General features: G+C 38.5%; 1 protein-coding gene across 15 annotated transcripts in view; it reads right to left on the bottom strand.

The window, feature by feature from the left end:
* Positions 1-20,626, bottom strand: part of NRXN3 (neurexin 3) — a 1,815,083-nt gene that overhangs the window by 177,200 nt on the left and 1,617,257 nt on the right. For 8 of the 15 annotated variants that reach the window (XM_059890636.1, XM_059890634.1, XM_059890632.1 and 5 more), the window contains 1 exon segment: positions 2,478-2,567. The exons of the other annotated variants lie outside the window; for them this stretch is intronic. In XM_059890636.1, the coding sequence (XP_059746619.1) occupies positions 2,478-2,567 (90 nt within the window). 15 annotated transcript variants of the gene reach the window in all.

The following is a 20,626-nucleotide window of genomic DNA, read 5'->3' as shown; positions in this document are numbered from 1 at the left end:
TCTCCCTGCGAAGGACATAAGGGACCCACCGCAGAACATTTACCATCTGCCCAAGATTTCTCAATATCAGTGCCAGGTCTCCTTATTGCCACTCATTATGATCAATCGTGTTTCTTTCTTTTTTATTTTTAATAAGGGATGACCACTATTCTATCTATATTACAATCTGATAATGGATTCCAATCTATCACCAATAATATAAAATCTGACTACAATACCAGTACAGGCTTTGTAGCAGGTTATTTGGTGTTTTGTTTTGGGTGCCCATCCTCTTGGAAGTCATTAAATGCTCCCTCATTTGGACACCAAGTTCACATACTGCTTAAATTAAATCTTTGCATGTTTCCAGTCAGTGTTGCACAAAGACTAATTAATTAAACCTCAGAACACCCTTGGGGAATAGGCAGTATTATTTCTCCTCTCCTCAGATGGGAAATCTGAGATATAAAGAGGTTAAGTGGATTGTCTAAGGTCAGAAAGTCAGTCAATAACAGACAGCGCCAGAAAACAGGCGAGGGAATGCTGTGACTCACATCTCTCCAATGACAGAAGCAACTGTTTCTGCCCAAGTGACAGAGCAGTCCAAGTCCTTACTAATGCCTCTGCCTAATCATCTTTCCAGATTCACCCTTTTCTAACTCCTTGTCCTTGCAAGGTCTTTGGTATACATTTTCTATTTCTATAAAGGGAAAGTTGGCTAGACAGAGGAAGAGATAAAGCAATAGAATGAATAGATGTTACTTACCTAAATGAAACAAAAAAGTGATTTTGGCTAAAATAATGTAGAAGAGAGAACCCCCCAGTTTGCATAGAATTCTTTTCAATATTATTTGCATATATAAACATACATACTCAGTTAAGAAACAAATTCCTCCCTTCCTCCCATCCAAACCACCCCTACCCAGTCCCACCCATTCAACCTCTATTGTGTGTTTGGAAGCGTCCTTCTATATAAAAGCCAACTGATAGCAATGCTATTGGAAGAACAACTAAAAGCCTACTAATAACTTTAAAATGATTAATACAAATGAAAATGCCTGGCATGCTATTGAACTTAGACTTCAAAAGGCAATGGAGTAAAATAAAATATTATTAACATAAAATTGAAAGAAACAAAAAATAAATTTTCTCAGGCACATGAGACTCAGACATGCATCTAAGTTGTCTTTTCCTTTTTAAGAAGTGAGGCAATCATCATCTCTAATGTTAAAGGGACTTTATGAGCTGGTGATTACTAAACAAAATTATTTGCTTTTTAGAGTTATTCTTAATTTATTTTTAATTAGACCACGTACATTAAAAACAGGGCAAACAGTTAAGACTCAGTGAGGATTTTCCGTGTTTAAAGTTCTGAATGTTTTCACTCAGCTTGCAACTGCAGTAGTCCTTTGTCTTTTTTTTACGTTGCATATTAACATACCCCATTACTTTTTATAAATAACTCAATCAAATCTCTACATATTTTAAAAACTCACTTAAGATCTCCTTAAGAAAACAAACAAACAAACAAAAAACACCTCAAACTACAAGAGTAGCTACTGGCTCAGGAAAAAAAAAAAAAAAAAAACAGTCACCAGCTTGTTCAAGTCAGAAGTCTTTCTTCATTGAAAGACAATAGTTTACCTCCCAATGAAGAGGAGCCACACAGAAAATTCTAACATCACATGTAACCGCTGCCCTCTTTCATTAACCAAGTGGTTGTTTTCTTTGGCAAATGAGAAACTGCTGTTTTGCCTTCCATTAACCTTTCATTTTCCAACTCCTTATACTTTTGTTGCATAAGTATCAAATACACAAGGGTACCACGCAACTGAAGTGTAGAATAGGTTTATTTATTTATTTATTTTTAGTTTCCATCAGTAACTAGGATGCCATTAACCTCTTAGGAAATATCTTTGCCTCTGCAAGTTTAATTCTGAAGGCAAAATCCATCCTTCTCATTCTTTCCTTGTTTAAAAACAAATGTTAAAGAACATGGCTCCCCTTATAACATTTGTTTAAGCAGTTTAAATGACGAGTCAATCTATGATTTGTTGTTGTTGTTGTTGATGCTAACCATGCTACAGATAGTAAAGCCAAAACAGCCTCAAGATGTAAGTTTAATAAGTTCTTTTGAAATTTCTTTAGAAAGCTCTGGTATAAGAGGTAATTTAAAACAAATTAACAAATAATGTCATGCAGTGGTTAAATTGCCATAATACATTTCTTTTTTTTAGAGGTTCCTGGAATTTCTTGTTGGTGGTTGTCATGCTGATAGAAAACTAGATGTTAGTCCCTTTAACTGTATTTTAATGGCAATGTATTATAGCATGATTTATCAACATATGGCAGGTGGAAGCTGACACAAATTATAATGAAAATTAAAACAGTCATTTATGCAGCAGGCGATTATCATTTAAGGAACATTTATTTGCAGGCTTTAAAAATGAGGGTTTAGAGTCAAATGATTTTAAAATGAAAGTTTTAACGACAGTTACCTTTTTCCTGCAGCCACTCTTCTACGGGCCGGTTATATTTGAAGGGGATTTTCTGTTTTACCATTTGGAAGCGTTCATTATCAGTGTTGCCTTTAAAGTTTAAAAAACAGCTTAAAGAACAATCTGAAAAGTCAATAAGTCATTCAAAAACATCCTAGGTTTTTGGTGCGTTTTATGAAGTTTTTTAGAGATAGATAGCAATTTATCTTTAGTGGAGGTGGAGTCGAAGTCACTCTGCCCTTGGTTGACAGGTTTGAGGTCAGGTTATTCTTAGCTATGCCGTGCTCCATCAAGTTTTGGGAAAGTGGCTGGGGATGAGCATCCGTGAGAGGTGTGGCCGTTTACAGAAAGGTTTACCCTCTCTCTTCTCCATCTCTCTCCAACCATACCTTGATTGGGTCAATGGAGGAACAAGGACCCCCTTGACTTGTGAGTATCAGGACCCTCGGTGTCTCAGTCACACATGTCCCACACTCGCTTTACTGTATCCCATCAGAATACAGTAAAGAACGGAGCCCTGCACTTCCTTATTCTCCTCTTAAGTGTCTGCAACTGCTCTACCTTGCCAAAGAAAACAATTTAAGCCTTGATGGCCAACAGAGACTTCTTATTCCATAAAGTGGGGCCCTGGCATCCCATTGCCTATGTAAAATAGGTAGAGTACCACATGGAAATCTTTTCATCTCTATCCCTTGGTCCAGATCTGTTCCATATTTTAAAATCAGAGGAACTCCCAACTAAACATCTGTAAATAAAAGCAGCTATACATTTAGTGGTATAGCATTTCCAGGCCTTTGAGCATCTATATTTTATTAGTACCAATAGACACAGGTTTTATAAGTTTACCTAGTCTTGCTGTCTTTCCTCACTAGGAGAGGTCCTTCCTGAATATGTCTCCATTCAAAAAGCCTGGTAGGGATACTTCTTCTAAGCATGAAATATCTAATTAATTTCAAGGCTCAAATATAATGCTTTTAACTGTGAGTATGCCCCCTTTCTTCCCTTTGTAAATGTTATTACCACCCCTGGATGGTTTGTCTAATTAGGACAGACTTGGAGAGTGGTGTTGTGAAGATATACCCCTAATGAATATGCTTCAAAACACAAAATAATGAAGCCATGCTTTGGGAACTCTACTGTCTTATCAACCAACCTCACGGAGATCAAACAGAAACTAGTGAACTTCTAAATTACTTCTGCCTCTTAGCCTTCTAGTATTGGAACTTCAGGAAGCCCAATCCAGATCACCAGTGTTAAAAATGAAATAAAAATCTCAAAACAGGTGGTTTGAAAGCAATTCATAAATAAGTATAAAAGCTAGAAAGAATATTAGAATGGCATGTAGCACCAGGTGGATAAAAGCTTGCCCCAGTATTTCCATCTCTGGGCCACCTGCATGTCGGAGTTTTTATTGGTGGAGAAGATTCTGCATGTGGTCAGACTAGTACCTGCCTTCTGTGAGAGGCAGAATGGGAGGGGTAGCAGTACTGGGTACATTTAAAAGATTTCCCATTCATTTCTCCTTTGAACAAATTAGTCTTAGGAGCTGACTCATTATTCTTACTCCCCAGGAGTAAAAACAAACAAAAAGCTCATCAAAGAGGAGACTGTGGATCTGTTTCCAGCTTACATCATGAGACCCTATCTGGTTGGCATCAAGCCTAATATATTAACATATCAAAGGACAACATGTAATGAACAGAAAGAACAACTAACAATTTTGGATTGCAGTATATAATTTAAAGTTTTCCTCCAAGTGTTATTTCTCACAGAAGAAAAAAAAAGAGAGAGAGAGACAGCTAGGAGCCAAAATAGAAAAAGGTATCTTAATTTCTTGGTGTTTCAATAAGCCCACGGTTAAAAAAAAAGGTAACTTTATGTTAACGTAAATAAATACCTATGAGACCATTATATGATCATCCTGGTAGATCTGATACACAGAAGTCTACTAATCCAAAATAAAGTTGGGCTAATTTTCACATGTCCTAATAGAAAAGGAAGATGCGCTTTTCTGAAAAGAACGTATGTCTCTGTAACTCTTAACTCTACCCTACAGGAGACAGCTACACAAGGGATATATATCATCCATCTTCACAAGCTTTGACCTCTCTCAAGTTTTAGTCACAACAACATACTGAGAAATGCCAAAAGGATTATGCCAGATTCACCTTGAATATATTCTATTACTTTGGGTTTTCTGTAACTGTCATTGGTGCAATATTAAGTGTAGCAATGACCTTTTCCCACTCTCTGTAGAATGGATTAGTGAAGTCAATAATGAAGAGAAAGCTAAATATTCTTAGTACCATGCAAGGCAAAATATGAAGTACTGAATGTTCCAGACTGACAGCTCTATATGTACCAACTTAATTAAGAAGCTGCATTGACTTACTTCTTCCACAAACATAGGAATCTTGGTCCTTCTAAGTATCCCCCCTCCCATTCAATCTGTCAAGCATAAAGCTCCATGGAAAATCATTTCAGGTATGGTACGGGCTAGACGACTAAGAAACAATGGGGGAGAATCAATACGTGATGTGTTGGGAGGACAGCATAGCCACAATTCAACCATAGACCCTTCGGAAAGTGAAAGACAGAGAGTCATTCTTCTCCATCTCAGCTTTAAAGACATTTAGAAAAAGGTTTTAAGTTTTCCATGCCAGACAGACAGCATCTGGCAGAGGGGATAGCGATCTTGTATACTGTTAAAAGTTGTGAAAGATGGAAGGTCATTTGGAAAACCAAATTGGTTTAAATTGCCACATTAACATTGTTCTTAGTCTCTTTTCATGTTCTTGTTGGTTTTTATTTTAATTTAGCTCAAACATTAGTGAGAAATGTTTTAAAAACATGTGCATGAGAATGAGTTCATTTGCCCCGAGCCCCATTTGTTTGAAGAGCAAACAACCTTCTAAATATCAGAATTCATACACAGGGACTACTCTGAAAGCTGAACAAACCTCATCAAATCCATTTACATTCATATCCAATCCTTAATGACATTTAGTTGTACATTTTATATAGCAACCAGTATGAACATTGAAACAAAGACTAAAATCGATACTTCAACAGACAGGGATGCTATCCTTAAGAAAGAATGGCCTTATGAATAGTAATGTCATAATGTCATTAAAAAGAGGCATATGTGCATTACTAATTAGATCCTAAAAATCTACTACAGTTCTCAGCCACACTGAGAAATTTACAAATTGCACAATGAAATCTTCAAATAGATAGTGCTTAAATTACTTACATGGATCTGACACTCACCTACATGGGACTGAATTTTAGAAAAAAAAGTTCTGATCATATTTCATTCTACTTAAAAAGTTAGAGGTATGTGTGTGTGTATGTGTGTGTGTATATCACCATCCATTTTTTATACAGTTAGTTGCCTCTTGTCATTTGCTTCTGTACTATTGACTCTATTATCAAATATTTCAGTTCCTGGAGACACATACAACCATGCACTGTTTAATTATAATATTGTGAAGACCAGAATGCTTTGAGGTAAAATTACTAAGGCCCAACTGGTTCATACACACAGCTACAACCTTTATGCAGAAACAGCTCACATTTGTGACATTTGGGTTAATCCATTTAGAAGGAAAGGAAGAGAGAACAGAGGAGGGAAAGATAAAGAAAGTAAGTTGACCCTTGACTAGTTTCCCAATACATTAAGTCCCTCTTTAGGTAATCTGGAAACTTGCCGATTGGCCCCAAAGCAGTAAAAATTCTTTCAGCTGAAGAACTTAAAGATAGAGCAAACTCTTGTATAGCACAAAAAATAACTGTTACACCATTTTACTCTGTTGGTCCAACCATAGATCCTATTCATTAGAAGTTATACTAATTTTCTTAAAATCGTCATCAGTAAAGTATAGGAGGTCATAACTTTGGGCTGGCTTTGAGTTTTAACTTCAGTAGCTGCTCAACCTTGAACAAGTCACTTAGCCTCAGGTTCTCCACTTCCCAGTTCGCCAGAGGACTCAGTATAGGATATTAAGAGGCAGAGCATATACAGACCCTGAGATATGAAAAAATAATCCAATGTATTCGAACTACTTAGTATTATTAATATGATTGAATTCGTTCCTACTAATCAAAAGGAAGCACATTAATTCCGTGGCCTCCGATCAAAAGATGACTGTATTGTTACCTTTGGTTCCACAGAGTTCATCATTCAAACATTAACTGACCATAGAAAATGAAACAGCCTACATACCCCCTAAATCCCCTGGTTGTGGCTTTTTATATTTCTGCATCTTCTAAAATACACTCAGCTAACCCCATTTCCAAAACAAAGTGGGTTTCTAAAACCACGGAAAGTAAAAGAGCAATTCAGGCATTGACAAATGTGATTTCTGGGTCCAGCCACAGGTAATGATGATATACTGCTGCTAAGTTGAGGAAGAGTGGCTTAAAGGTTCTGGCAATTTGCACTGGGCTGGCAGAAAATGCTTTCTTGCAGGTAGACTATTAATACCATCTGAAATGTTGTCAAGCACATGGACATGCTAATAGGAATATCGTAGCAACATTCGTCTGTGCAAAATTAATGCCAGAGGTATTTTTTGCATTTTGTTTTGAGTCTTGGAATAAAGGAAGGGAAAGTTTTCTTTATTGCTTTGTTGACACTAAAAAATGAGACTGTGGGTCTAATGAACAGTCAGAGAATGATATTATGTATTAGAGCTAGAGGCAAAAGAAAATCGATGTGGGTAGGCTCAAGTAGTATAGGCCATTTCAGAGGTGCTTAGAATGTCTCTCTCCCCAAAGAACACTTTGTGAGTTTCAAGGCAAAGTCAGACACTAAAGACAAGGAACTGGGGAAACTCCTTGAGCCTCGCTCTGATTTTGTTCCTAGTCTTGACCCAGATGAACTCTCTTTAAGAGTCAGAAAAAGGGGGGTTGTGCTTCCCAAAGGGCATCTAGAATATTCAGCTATTTGTAAGTGATGGATAGACCTCAACAAAGAATTAATATCTTGTATTTATAAAGTGCTTTGTGAGCAAGGAGCTCAAAATGCACTTATAAGCATCATCTCATTAATCCTCACAACACACCTTTGGGGCTGAAGAAAAAAGAAGTATTTGTATGTTGTGAACCTCAATCCTTTAGTATGCCAAGGCAAAGAAATTAATCTCTTGGAGCATAAAACTGATCAGCTGGGGGAAGTAAATTAATATACTCAGAGCACAAGGGCATTATTAAGTAAGGGAGCTTTTCCAGACTCACTTAAGTGGCTCCAGGCGCCAGGAAGAACCACCTTTCTAAAGTGATGAGACATTTACTCTAAGAAAACAGTGTGGGTCACCCAGGCATGCCCTGACTTGGCTGATGAAGCTCACTGCCTTGTATCTTCTGGATATGTTTGGAAATGGAAAATATATGTGGACTGACATATTATCAATTCTTTCCTATATCAAAGTCAATATTGATCCACCATTTCTAGGCTATAGGAGTTGAGTTATTTAAGCAAAGATGGCTCAAACACAAATGAAAAGAGCATTAGCTATGGAATCTTTCAGACTTTGGATGCAATCCTATCTCAGACATTTACCACTTCCACGAATTTGCACAATTTTCTTAATCTAGATGTCTCAGTTTCTTCATCTAGTCTCCAAAAGATATGCAGATGATAATACCTATATTACAAGATTTTGTGCAAATGAAATGTAACAATCCAGGCAAGAATGCTAGTGGGGAGTTGGAAGAGGCTGGGAAGGGGGTGAGTGTGTGATTCTCTTCATTCTCAGGGGATGGGGGGAGGGGCTATGCTAGAGATGTAACCCTGGGGCTCCAGGCCCACTTACCTAAATGACCACACCTCTGACCCTTAACCCTGGTGCTCCAGGCCCACTTACCTAAAGGACCACACCTCTGGCCTTTGCTTGATGTTTGTCAGGCTGGCTAAGGTGAGTATGTGTGCGGACACGTTAACACTGAATTTCTCCCAGATCTCCATCAAAGTGCTATTTCTATTGAAGTGCTATTTATTATACTAAAAAACCTTTATCCTAATGCAATAATTAGAACGTGTATCACAATTCCTATTCTTTCCCTGTATTTTGAAATCTTAATTCTATTCTTCACTCTCTTCCAGAAGCTCTTCGACCTTGGACTTCTTATTTATCCTCATCTATTAAGGATACTATCAGTCCCAGAAAGATGAATAAAGTAAAGCCCAGGTGACCATGATATCTTTATTTGCTTTTGAAGTTTAAGAGACTGTTTCCAAATCATATTTACTGGAACTTTCTTCATGAGCATAGGTCTATCTAGAACTTATTCTGTATTTGAGATATACCTTCAAAAATGACATGCCATAAATTAACAAAACAAAACTGACTATCAATTTGCTTTCCTTTCTCAAGGGGTGTCACTCTTTTCCCTGCTATAATTATTTCAAAATATGCCCTGAAACTAGGCTGGTCAGTTTCAATCTGAATTTTGTCTATTCCTTTCTGGTAAACATGCTAAAAATATCTATGTCTTGATGTGTCTTCAAGCCTTAGTTTCTTCATAAATAAAATGAGAATTATGATACTAACTGCAACATAGGATTGTTACAGGAATTAAAAGGGAAATGAGTGTCTGTAAAGCACTGAGCACAGCAGTAGAAAATAAGTGCTCAGTATATGACTTATCACCTTTGTTGATATTGTTACAACAGCACTTGATTGAGAAGGGTTACAGTTAAAAGAAGGCAAGCTTATGAAATTTACTTCACCATGCGATGGTTAGTGTCCAATCTTTGCCAATTTCCTTTTCGGCCTAAAACCTTAATGTTCGGTCTTCAAACTTTCAAGATTCCCCCAGATGCCCTTCTTATCACGTATTTCCTCCACTGTTGTGAAAGCCCCAGTGTGATCCTGGGGCTCACTCTTCACTGTGGTCTGTTCACTCCTGCAGGTCACCCCTCTGTGTGGTCTCCCTGTTTCTTTTCAGTCTTACTGATTCCTTTCTCATTGGCGGTCTTCCTTTCCACATGTCTCCAGTTTTCATTTTCTTTCATTCTTCTTCTGCAGAGGATATCAAACTCAATGTTTTTAAAGCCAGAAAGCTAGAATATTTGAGTTTGAAAAGTTCTGCTCATTCAAACATGCATGTGTAGGGTCACTACACAGCTTTGAGGACAGGAAGGAGGTTTGGAATTTCAATGGGCAACAAATAGGAACATTTTCATCCTCATGAATGGGAAAGTCACACCAATATCAACATTACTGATGCCATGATAAACTTATGCTACAGTTTTTATTTTTGCTTAGATCTTATGGAGTCTCTGCTCTTTATAAATTATAGATCTTCCAGACAAACTTTGAAGCTTATGCCTACAAATGAATATATTGTTCCCAAGGGGTCTAAAAATAACAATCAATGTCCCTTGTATTGGGCTTCCCAAGTGATGCTAGTCGTAAAGAACCTGCTTGCCAATGCAGGAGACAGAAGAGATGCAGGTTCTATCCCTGGGTTGGGAAGAGCCCCTGGAGGAGGGCATGTCAACACACTCCAGTATTCTTGCCTAGAGAATTCCATGGACAGAGGAGCCTGGCAGATCCATAGGATCAAAGAGTCAGACACAGCTAAAGTGACTTAGCAAGCATGCTCGCACGTACATCCCATGTATTGGGTTGGCCAAAAAGTTCATTTGGGATTTTCTGTAATATCTTACTGGGAAAAAAACCCAAATGGACTTTTTAGCCAACCCAATATTCACCCACCTTTGACCTGATGAATATGCTGGTTTTTTGACAGTTGTCTAGCTACAGTCCATGGGGTCACAAAGAGTCAGACATAACTGACAGACTAACAATTTAAACAGCATAACACAGCACAGCCACATATAAGGCTTATTTCCAGCTTAAGCCCAAGACAGTTTCCAATTAAATTACTTCCCAAAAAGTTTGTCCCATCTTGAATTCATGTAGTATATTTTCTGAACTTCAAAGCAGGACTTTAATTACACTAAGTGTATTCTTTTTTGTTTCATAACAGCATTCCAACCTGATAAGAAAATGTTCAACTCTAGGTTTGTTGTTTCCTGTAGCAGATATCTTTCTGAGTTTTGTCATTTTGCAAGTTTGATAAGCGTATCTTTTGTGCATTCATTCCAGACTCTGAAAAATGCACAGAATAGGAGGATTATGTGGTAACTTTAAGAGGTTTACACATTTTTTGAAACATCACTCTGTAACAGGCGGAACTCGATTCTCCAACTTCAAATATGGGCTGGACTTAGTAAGTCAACTGTAAAGAACAGGATATGGTGGAATTGACAATGTGTAACTCTTAGAGATTAGATAAGAAAAAGCGCTGTGACTTTCCCTCCTTCTCTCATGTCCACTCTGGGGAAGCCACTCTTGCGTCATAAGGACACTTAAAACACCCACATGTCAAGGAACTGAGGCCACCAGATTCTCCAGGCCTGGATAAGTCTTCAGATGGCTACAGTCCTAGTCGATATCTTAACTTCAAGCCATCAGACACTTCAATACAGAACCACTCGACCAAATTGCTACCAAATTCTGACCTATAGAAATCGTGAGATAAATAAATGTTAGTTGTTGGGTGCCACTAAGTGTGGGGGTAATTTGCTATACAGCAATGGATACAGAGTAACCAGAGACTTCATCTGAGTGTTTCGGTTCAACCAGAGGCAGAGCTCCCTTAAGAGGCTCTCATAACTTGCCTTATTCTATAGTCTTTCCAAGGAAGTGAAGATACAATATATTTATAACATACTACTCATGTGACAACTTGCTAATGCTATCCAAAGGGAATTTAGACTATTTAGATACAAGACTTGTTTCAAAGAGCCCAGGCCATCACCAAAGTCTTTGTTACACATGGTTAAATACATACTAACTTATCTGTCCAATAAAACACATGAGAATTTTTGCATATTAGTTTCAAAACACATTCTTTAGGGCAATGTAAAATTTAGGACACTTTCCCCAAACTAGTTTTCTATTCCAATTCCTGTGATTATTTCTGAGTGAACATTAAAGAGAGTTCAGATTTTTTAGGCATCCTGGGACGTTACTCATCTGAGACCCAGAGATCTGAGCTTCTTTGGGGAATCTATTACCATTTCCTCATCTTTGAGGAGGACTGCCTTTTCCTACTTGTTTGTATCAGTCTTCCCAGTCTGAAGGAAATTCTTGCTGGAAAACTTGTTGAGGATGTATGGGGTGGAGGGTGAGTGTCCATATAAACACTGAGCTCCCTCTTAAGTAAATGTTTTTTGTATTTCATAATCATAAATCAGTTTCTAGGGGCAGAGGTCACTAGGAACTTATAGTTTTATATTTTGAGAGAAGTCTACTCTTTTAAGGTCGAGCGGACCTCAAACATCAACCAAGAACTATGTTTCTCTGGGACTTCCCTGGGGGTTCAGTGGTTAGGACTCCATGCTTCCAAAGCTGTTAGATCCCTGATGGGGAAATTAAGATCCTACATTCCATGTGGTAAGGCCAACAACAAAGTGTTTTAAGAAGAGAAATTTGCAATTAAAAAGAAGAAATATGTTTCTCAAACTTTCACTCAGAACAACATTAGTAACAGGACTTCTAGAATAGGCAAGCATCAGAGAGTGTATATCTTAAAGACCATCCTTTCCCAACAAAGAAGTTAATGAAAGAATTCTCTGTACTCCGGCTTGTTTGGTTATGTGGCATTTCCAAGGCTTTTCAAAAAATGAACCAGTTGGTAGCTACGCATCATTTAGTGCAAGATTCAAAGGTCAGGTATACATGACTACAATGTGGTACAAGAATCAAAATTTTCCCAGTGAAGGGATAACCTCAGGGAATGTGGTCCGTGTAGTATATCTCGAATTCATACAATGCCTCGTTAACTCTGCTTGGCAAATTAATTCAAATTGATTTGTTTGTGAGAACTGCAGCCTGGCTTCAAATCTGGCTACAAACAAAGGATAATGATAAACAACAATGTATTCAGCTAAGAGAAAATGTCTCGAGAAAAGTATAGATCAGCATGGGGGCTGTTTTTATAACATAACTGACTTTGTTAAAAATAGAAAAGAAATGAAAGGGAAGACATAGCCTAGACAGATAAAACACATTTTATAAATAACATTAATATATCATAAATACCCCCAAACAAAGACAGATAAAGTGTCTGAAAGCATCCGAGAGGAAAGGGAAAAAAGGGATTAGAAAATTTTCAAATGGACATTTAATCTTTTAAAACACAATTAACTCAATTTAAGGCAGAATACTCTGATGTAATAAGGGGGAAAGAAAGAAATCTGTGTGATATGGTAGGGAGAACTAAGATTAATTTCAAAATGTCATATCCTAAAGAAATCTTTTTTAAAAAAAAAGACAATTCCTGTTTTTGAAAAGTAACCATCAGTTGAAAGTCACCAGTTTCCAATCTCATTTTGAGGCCTTGATGGTTGAGAAGGAGGGAGTTTAAGAGGAAAAGAGATTGTAAAAATGAGAGTTTTTTCAAGCTCTTTGTCGTTGTTCAGCCGCTAAGTTGTGTCCCACTCTTTGCGATTCCGCGGACTGCCGCATGCAAGTCGGAGGAGGGGTTCGAGCTCTCTGCTAAAAGTGAGTGAAGTCGCTCAGTCGTGTCCGACTCTGTGTGACTCCATGGACTGTAGCCTACCAGGCTCCTCTGTCCATGGGATTTTCCAAGCAAGAGTACCGGAATGGGTTGCCATTTCCTTCTCCAGGAGATCTTCCCAACCCAGGGAACGAACCCAGGTCTCCCACATTGCAGGCAGACACTTTACTGTCTGAGCCATCAGGGAAGCCCTGAGCTCTCTGCTAGTGTGTTAAAATTGCAAAATAGCTATAATCCCATTCCAATATCCAAGCCCTTCTGTAATAGGACTTTGTCACTGCTCCCATCGGAGGCTGAGTCTATTTTTCCACCCCTTGATTCTCAGTTGGCTCTGAGACTTGCATTGTTTGGCATAGGGCATATGAGTAAGTGTAATGCAAGCAGAAGTTTGAACAGCCCTTGAATGTTAATGCTTGCCCTCTCATGCTGTTGAAGCCTGAGACTCCATATGAAGGAAGCTGGTCTGTGCTGTGCTAAATCATCTCAGTCATGTCTGATTCTTTGAGACACCATGGACTTTAAGCCACCAGGCTCCTCTGTCCATGGGATTCTCCAGGCAAGAATACTGGAGTGGGTTGCCATGCCCTCCTCCAGGGATCTTCCTGACCCAGGGATCAAACCTATGTCTCTTATGTCTCCCGCACTGGCAGGTGGATTCTTTACCACTAGCACCACCTGGGAAGCCTGAAGGCTGGTCTGGGTTCCTGGAAAATGAGGGACTACAAGAGAGAAACCCCAGCCACCCAAGCCTACTTTGCCAGCCCAATCAGCTCAGTTGAGCCCATAGCTGTGTGAGTGAGGCTGTCAAGATCATCCAGCTCCATCCCAGCCAGCTTGAAACAGAAAAATCACCCATACAACCCACAGACACATGAGCCAATAAATAAAGTTTTGGAGTGGTTTGTTATGCAAACAGTAAGTGATACAGCCAGGAAGTCCAGGAAATCCAGTAAGGATGGGGAAGCTGACATAGGGTAAACAAAGCTTCTTCCCATATGTGGGTTTCCATCAATGCCCAGCAGGAGAAGGGGAAGCACTCAGCTCCTGTCTGGGAAGTCAGTTTGTGTAGGAAAACCTTAGGAGTCTTGGAATAGATAGACAGAGACTCAAGCCCCTGTTTCCTATTCTTGGCCTCTTCCTCATTCTCAAGGGTGCATTATCAAGTCTCTAGGAAGGGAGGCGATAATGCAGCTTCCAAGGGAGGGGAGGGAAAGGTTAAGGCAGAGGGAGTTGGGACAGGCAGGGTGGGAAAACTAGAGAATATGTATACTTCTCTGATATCCACTCATTTCTAGACTTAGACAAAGGGAAGGGAGGGAGGGTGGTGGGGAGTACTCTAAAGGTAAGAAGGGAATAGAGCTAATAAGGGCCATCACTATTTAAATGATGGATGGACAGAAGTTTGGTAAGAAAAACAGGTTGGACTTACCGGTAAGATATCCCAGAATGCTAACCCCCACTCCACTAATGGATTTCTTACTTCTTCAATGGTTTCATGGGGAACCCTGAGGACTGTCTTCTCTTTTCTGAGCAAACACTGCCTTCACTAACCCCAATCTTCTAAACCCAACCCAACCAAACCACATATAGTCCTGGAGGGCACAAATAATCACTGGTCATGAATCATCACTGGTCATGAATAGCTTTACTTAGGTTTAGAATAGAAAGATGTTTCCCATTATACATCCTACTAATACAAAATAAAAAAGCAAAATAGTGAATTAAAGACCAAAGCCAGACAAAATACATTTCTACCTTGCAACCTTGGCTTTTAAAATCAGGTACTGCATCTTCAGTCCCTTTTAAAGCTTGTGGATTACAAAAAGTAGCCTTCATAAATTCATGGATGAGTTTAAAAGTCATTTTCTTACATCTTAACAGTCTGCATTAGAATAGTATTATTTTAGCATGTCAATGGCAGTTAGATTCAAGAGAAAAACATTAAAATGACCAAAATCTAAGGGGTTCGATAAAGAGAAAGGACAATTAATGTTGCTAAATGTTTTGTATATCACAGTCTGGGCTTCCCAGGTGGCTCAGTGGTAAAGAATTTCCTGCCAATGAAGGAGACAAAGGAAACATGGGTTCTATCCCTCAGTTAGAAAGATCCCCTGGAGGGAGAAATGGCAACCCACCCTAGTATTCTTGCCTGAAAAATGCCAGGGACAGAGGAGCTGGTGGGCTACAGTCCATGGGGCTGCAAGAGCCAGACGTAACTGAGCATACCTGACAATATCATAGTCTATGCCACATTCAAATATTAGTTCATTGTAAATGTGATAGCCAGAACAGCATGTTTTTAATTAGGGTTTTTAAAGTATTTTTAAGAAATCGGTCAATGATTATGTAAAATTATGGACATGTTTCAAATATTTACCTAGCACCTAGACTCCACTATCTTACACTGCATCTGTTCTTGTGGGCAGGTTTTGTTTTGTTTTGTTTTTAATTTTTTTTTTAAATTTTATTTTATTTTTAAACTTTACAATATTGTATTGGTTTTGCCAAATATAGAAATGAATCTGCCACAGGTATACATGTGTTCCCCATCCTGAACCCTCCTCCCTCCTCCCTCCCCATACCATCCCTCTGGGTCATCCCAGTGCACCAGCCCCAAGCATCCAGTATTGTGCATCGAACCTGGACTGGCGACTCGTTCCATATATGATATTATACGTATTTCAATGCCATTCTCCCAAATCATCCCACCCTCTGCCTCACCCACAGAGTCCAAAAGACTGTTCTATACATCAGTGTCTCTTTGGCTGTCTCGCATACAGGGTTATTGTTACCATCTTTCTAAATTCCATATATATGTGTTAGTATACTGTATTGGTGTTTTTCTTTCTGGCTTACTTCACTCTGTATAATAGGCTCCAGTTTTATCCATCTCATTAGAACTGATTCAAATGTATTCTTTTTAATGGCTGAGTAATACTCCATTGTGTATATGTACCACAGCTTTCTTATCCATTCATCTGTTGATGGACATCTAGGTTGCTTCCATGTCCTGGCTATTATAAACAGTGCTGTGATGAACATTGGGGTACACATGTCTCTTTCAATTCTGGTTTCCTCAGTATGTATGCCCAGCAGTGGGATTGCTGGATCATAAAGCAGTTCTATTTCCAGTTTTTTAAGGAATCTCCACACTGTTCTCCAGAGTGGCTGTACTAGTTTGCATTCCCACCAACAGTGTAAGAGAGGTTTTTTTTTTTTTTTCCCCTTTCCTTTAAAGCAATCTTTTTACACAGTCCTATTTTCACAGTCCCCTCCTCAACACACTACAATTCTCAACACTGGCACATCTTTAGTGTTCAAGAATATTCACAAAGTTGATGACTACTGCCAACCTTAGAGACAGGTATCCTGACACCAACAAAGTAACTTATTAGCTTTGAAGGTTAAATGATTACTAAAGTTCTTATAATTTCTGAAAACCTATAAATATGAGGCATATACATTAAATATTAATGACTCTTCCTTCTATTAGTCATTTAATACAAGACATTAAATACATGACAATAAATCTTGGCTATCTGAAGAATATGTCCAAAGATGTATAGGCTATTTTATATTTAAACATATTTATTTGTTTGGGGGCAAATGCAATATTTTTATATTTACTGGATGATGCTTGTGTGCATGTATCCTGTATAAAAAGAGAGATTTTATATCTCAAAGGAAAGAATGTCTTTGCATGTTCTACCTAGAACCTTGCATCTTTCAATAAGAAACAACTCCTAGATACCTGTAAGAAATAAATATCCACAATTTAAAGAATTATTCAGAATAATTTCAAATGATATTCATAATAATAATGAAATTAATCAAAATATAAAAATAAAAAATATTTTTATAAAAGTTAAGGAAGGGATATAACACAGACCTACTCTTTGGGGGAAGAAGCAAACTCTATCATCTGTAATATTTCAAATGATACTAGTTAAATTAGAGTCATCTATATTGCGTAGAAATTTCTAAAGCAACCAGAGAAATGGACCAGATGACCTCGGATTTTCACCATTCTAATTGCTAGACTCCTTTGAAACTTGCTCTTTCAGAAATCTACTTTTATCTTCAAAATAATGATCCAAGAGATTAAAAGAAGCCTTGAGTGACTCGATTAGCCTCCTCCAGTTCATGCAGTATCTATTGATACACCATTGCTGTCCTGTCAAAAAGCACTTAGAACATTAGTGAGTATAAGGTATAATTAGGATAGGAGATGAGACAGGTGGAGCATGCACTTCCCTTGGTTTGATCTTTTCATTTCTGACTTTCAGGGATGGTGGCTTATTTAAATCACATTGGAATCCTCACAAGTGCCTAGACTTCTGAACAGGCACTGAAATTCCCCATTTAACCACAACTCAAGGATGCTGTCCAAAGATTTATTTCATTTATTTTTTTTTTCTTTCAAAGATTTTACCTTTCAGTGTGACTCAGAAAGAACCTAGACACACTGAGTAGTAAAGATATATGCAGATTTCCTCCTTAGCCTATTGGACTAAAGTGAAGTTGCTCAGTCATGTCAACTCTTTGTGACCCTGTGGACTGTAGCCCATCAGGCTCCTCCATCCATGGGATTTTCCAGGCAAGATTACTGGAATGGGTTGCCATTTCCTTCTCCAGGGGGTCTTCCCGACCCAGGAATTGAAACCCTGCATTGTAGTCAGACGCTTTACTGTCTGAGCCACCAGGGAAGTAAGTTCTAATTGAATAATGGTCAATTCCTATTATTCAGTTCCTAGCACAGAGATTCAGAGAAGGCAATGGTACCCCACTCCAGTATTCTTGCCTGGAAAATCCCATGGATGGAGGAGCCTGGTCTTTTCCGAGAGTCAGCTCTTCACAGCAGGTGTCCAAAATATTGGAGCTTCAGCTTCAACATCAGTCCTTTCAGTGATTATTCAGGACTGATTTCATTTAGCATTGACTGGTTGGATCTCCTTGCAGTCCAAGGGACTCTCAAGAGTCTTATCCAACACCACAGTTTAAAAGCATCAACTCTTCAGTGCTGAGATTTCTTTATAGTCCAACTCTCATATCCATATATGACTACTGGAAAAAAGCATAGCCTTGACTAGACGGACTTTGTCGGCAAAGTAATGTACATGACTATGGCTCAAACTCTTCGGTCCTCTAGTCAACACTTTGCTCTTCTAAGCGGATGCAGTGAGAGGAGTGAAACAAATCAAGGCATCAAAACCAGAGTGAGAGGAACAAAGTACATTTACACTGGCTGTTCTACCTAACCAGGAGAAATGAAAGCAACTGTAACTTGGCAGGATGAGGCAGCTAGGTCACCATGCAGCCACAGAATGAGCTGGATTTAGTTCAGCTCATTAAAGTTCATTAATGTTTCAGCCTGTGTGTTTAGGGGTGGCATCTATACCTACTATCTCATTTCAATCAGGCGACCAGGAAGGTGGGCTTGGAACATGTGTTGCAGATGAATTACATGCAGCTTTTGAGGATGGACATGAGACAGGAGACCACTGTGGAGGTCTGGAAGCAGGGTTACCCAGGACTGTGAGTCAGTATGTTGGCATGGCACCTTGCTCAGTTCAGCTGACTTATTTCAAGAACAGATCTATTAAGAGAATTTCAAAATTCCCTTTATGGACCTACTTGGAGCTCAAAATTCCCTGAGGCCATAGTGGGAGAAAGTCACAAAATGAAGCAAAAGTATTAGATTTCACTTGGTTTATCTCCTGTAGGAAAGCTCAATTGCTCCCTGAGAACAAGATATTCTTTTTTATATATTGCCTTCATTTTTACCTCTCCAGTAGGTCCAACCGCACCTTCACCACACAGAAAATTCAGTAAAAATATCCAGCTATTCATTTTGAAAGTCTAAAAGCATTTCAGTTCTATTTCAGTTTGTGCTTCACTTATATAAATTCCTATTTTATTTGAAACAGCATCTCACAACAGTTTTATATAGGTTTCAGAATGAGGTAATAAATATTTCTAAACCTTGGCTATCTGAAAAGACTTTAGCTTTACTTTGACTTTCCACTTATACTTAGTTTAGGTTTATACTTATTTCTTTTTTGAACTTCAGTAGATGCATAAATGTGCTCCTTCCTCCCTTTTTTCAGTTCATCTAAGTACGCCAGGAAATCCACCCTTTGAGACTCAGAGAGAATCATCTGACTAATGGGAAGATAATCTAATAAAATCAGATTTAATTGTTTCAACAAAGAAAAAATTTGCAGTAAAATCTTAGACGTTATTCATAATAAAACATTTGGTTTTTTTCTTTGCTTTTAAAATGGACTTTTTATGTATAAGTAATGCTTGTAAAGGATGCTTTTTGTGAATTTTTTGCTGTGTACATGCAGACAATAAAATCAGAAGTCATCTCCAATAACCTCAGTACAGGTCTGCAGTTTAACGTCTATTGAGCATGTATTACATAGCCACTTTGATTCAAAAATAAAAAGGGAGGAATTAGCAAAAAATTAGCAAAGTGATCAAATGATCACTTAGCTTGAGCTAGCAGGAGCCAGGTCTGGTGGTATATGCTTTCTATTCTGGTGGTGGGAACTCTGACTTTTTATCAATAACTTTATTGCAATCGATACTGAGGTCAGTAAAATGTGAAGGAAGCTATTTTGTATAAATAAAATCTGGTCTGTCTTAGACCGATTTCTTTTTTAATTTATTTTAAACTCGTCATGATTGTGTATATATACAAAAAAAAATGTGCAACCTTGTTCTTGTTCCTTTAACAAATAGGAGAACAGAGTCTAAAGTCTCAAAAACCCAACAGCAGGAAGTGGACTGAGTCACATCTCAGGAGAGTCCACCGTCTTCAAAGCAGATCAATGGCTGGAAACAACGCAGAATTTCAAACAAGAGCCCTCTTCGGCAGGTTAGGGACAGCCAATGACAAGAAAAGGGAGAGAATGTTCTCTGCGATGTAGAAAATGGACATACCAGGGAGCAGGCAGAAGAAAAGATAAATGCTAAGAAATCAGTAGCACCTTTATACCGAAGGGTTATGAACAATAGGGAGGGCAGCTAAAGCAGTGGCTGACCAAAAAAAAAAAAAAAAAAAACCCCATGAATTGAAAAGTAAAGTATGCAACTTCTCTCAGGAGAGGGGGGGAAAAGGGTATTTGGAGTTCCACAACTTACAGTTACTAAGTAGAAGTAACAGAACTAAGTAGCAGAATAGATAATTTCCTGCTTCCTGTTGGTTTTTTCAAATCTTGCTCTGAGAAATGCAGAGCATAACATAAATAAAGGGAAACTGAATCTATGTCTTTGGTGTTCAGTTAGGAAATGGGTGTGTGACTGGGCTTTTGTTTGTTGCCGTTCAGTCGCTAAGTCATGTCTGACTCTTTGCGATGCCAAGGACTGCAACACGCCCAGTACCCTCGTCCTTCACGGTTTCCTAGAGTTTGCTCAAATTCATGTCCATTGAATTGGTGATGATTCTAACCATCTCATCCTCTGTCGTCCCCTTCTCCTCCTGCCTTTAATCTTTCCCAGCATCGTGGTCTTTTTCAAGGAGTCGGCTCTTCGCATCAGGGGCCAAA

The sequence above is a fragment of the Bos taurus genome, chromosome 10 (genome assembly GCF_002263795.3).
Source record: "Bos taurus isolate L1 Dominette 01449 registration number 42190680 breed Hereford chromosome 10, ARS-UCD2.0, whole genome shotgun sequence".
NCBI lineage: Eukaryota > Metazoa > Chordata > Mammalia > Artiodactyla > Bovidae > Bos > Bos taurus.
This window is presented reverse-complemented; position numbering and strand designations above follow the sequence as displayed.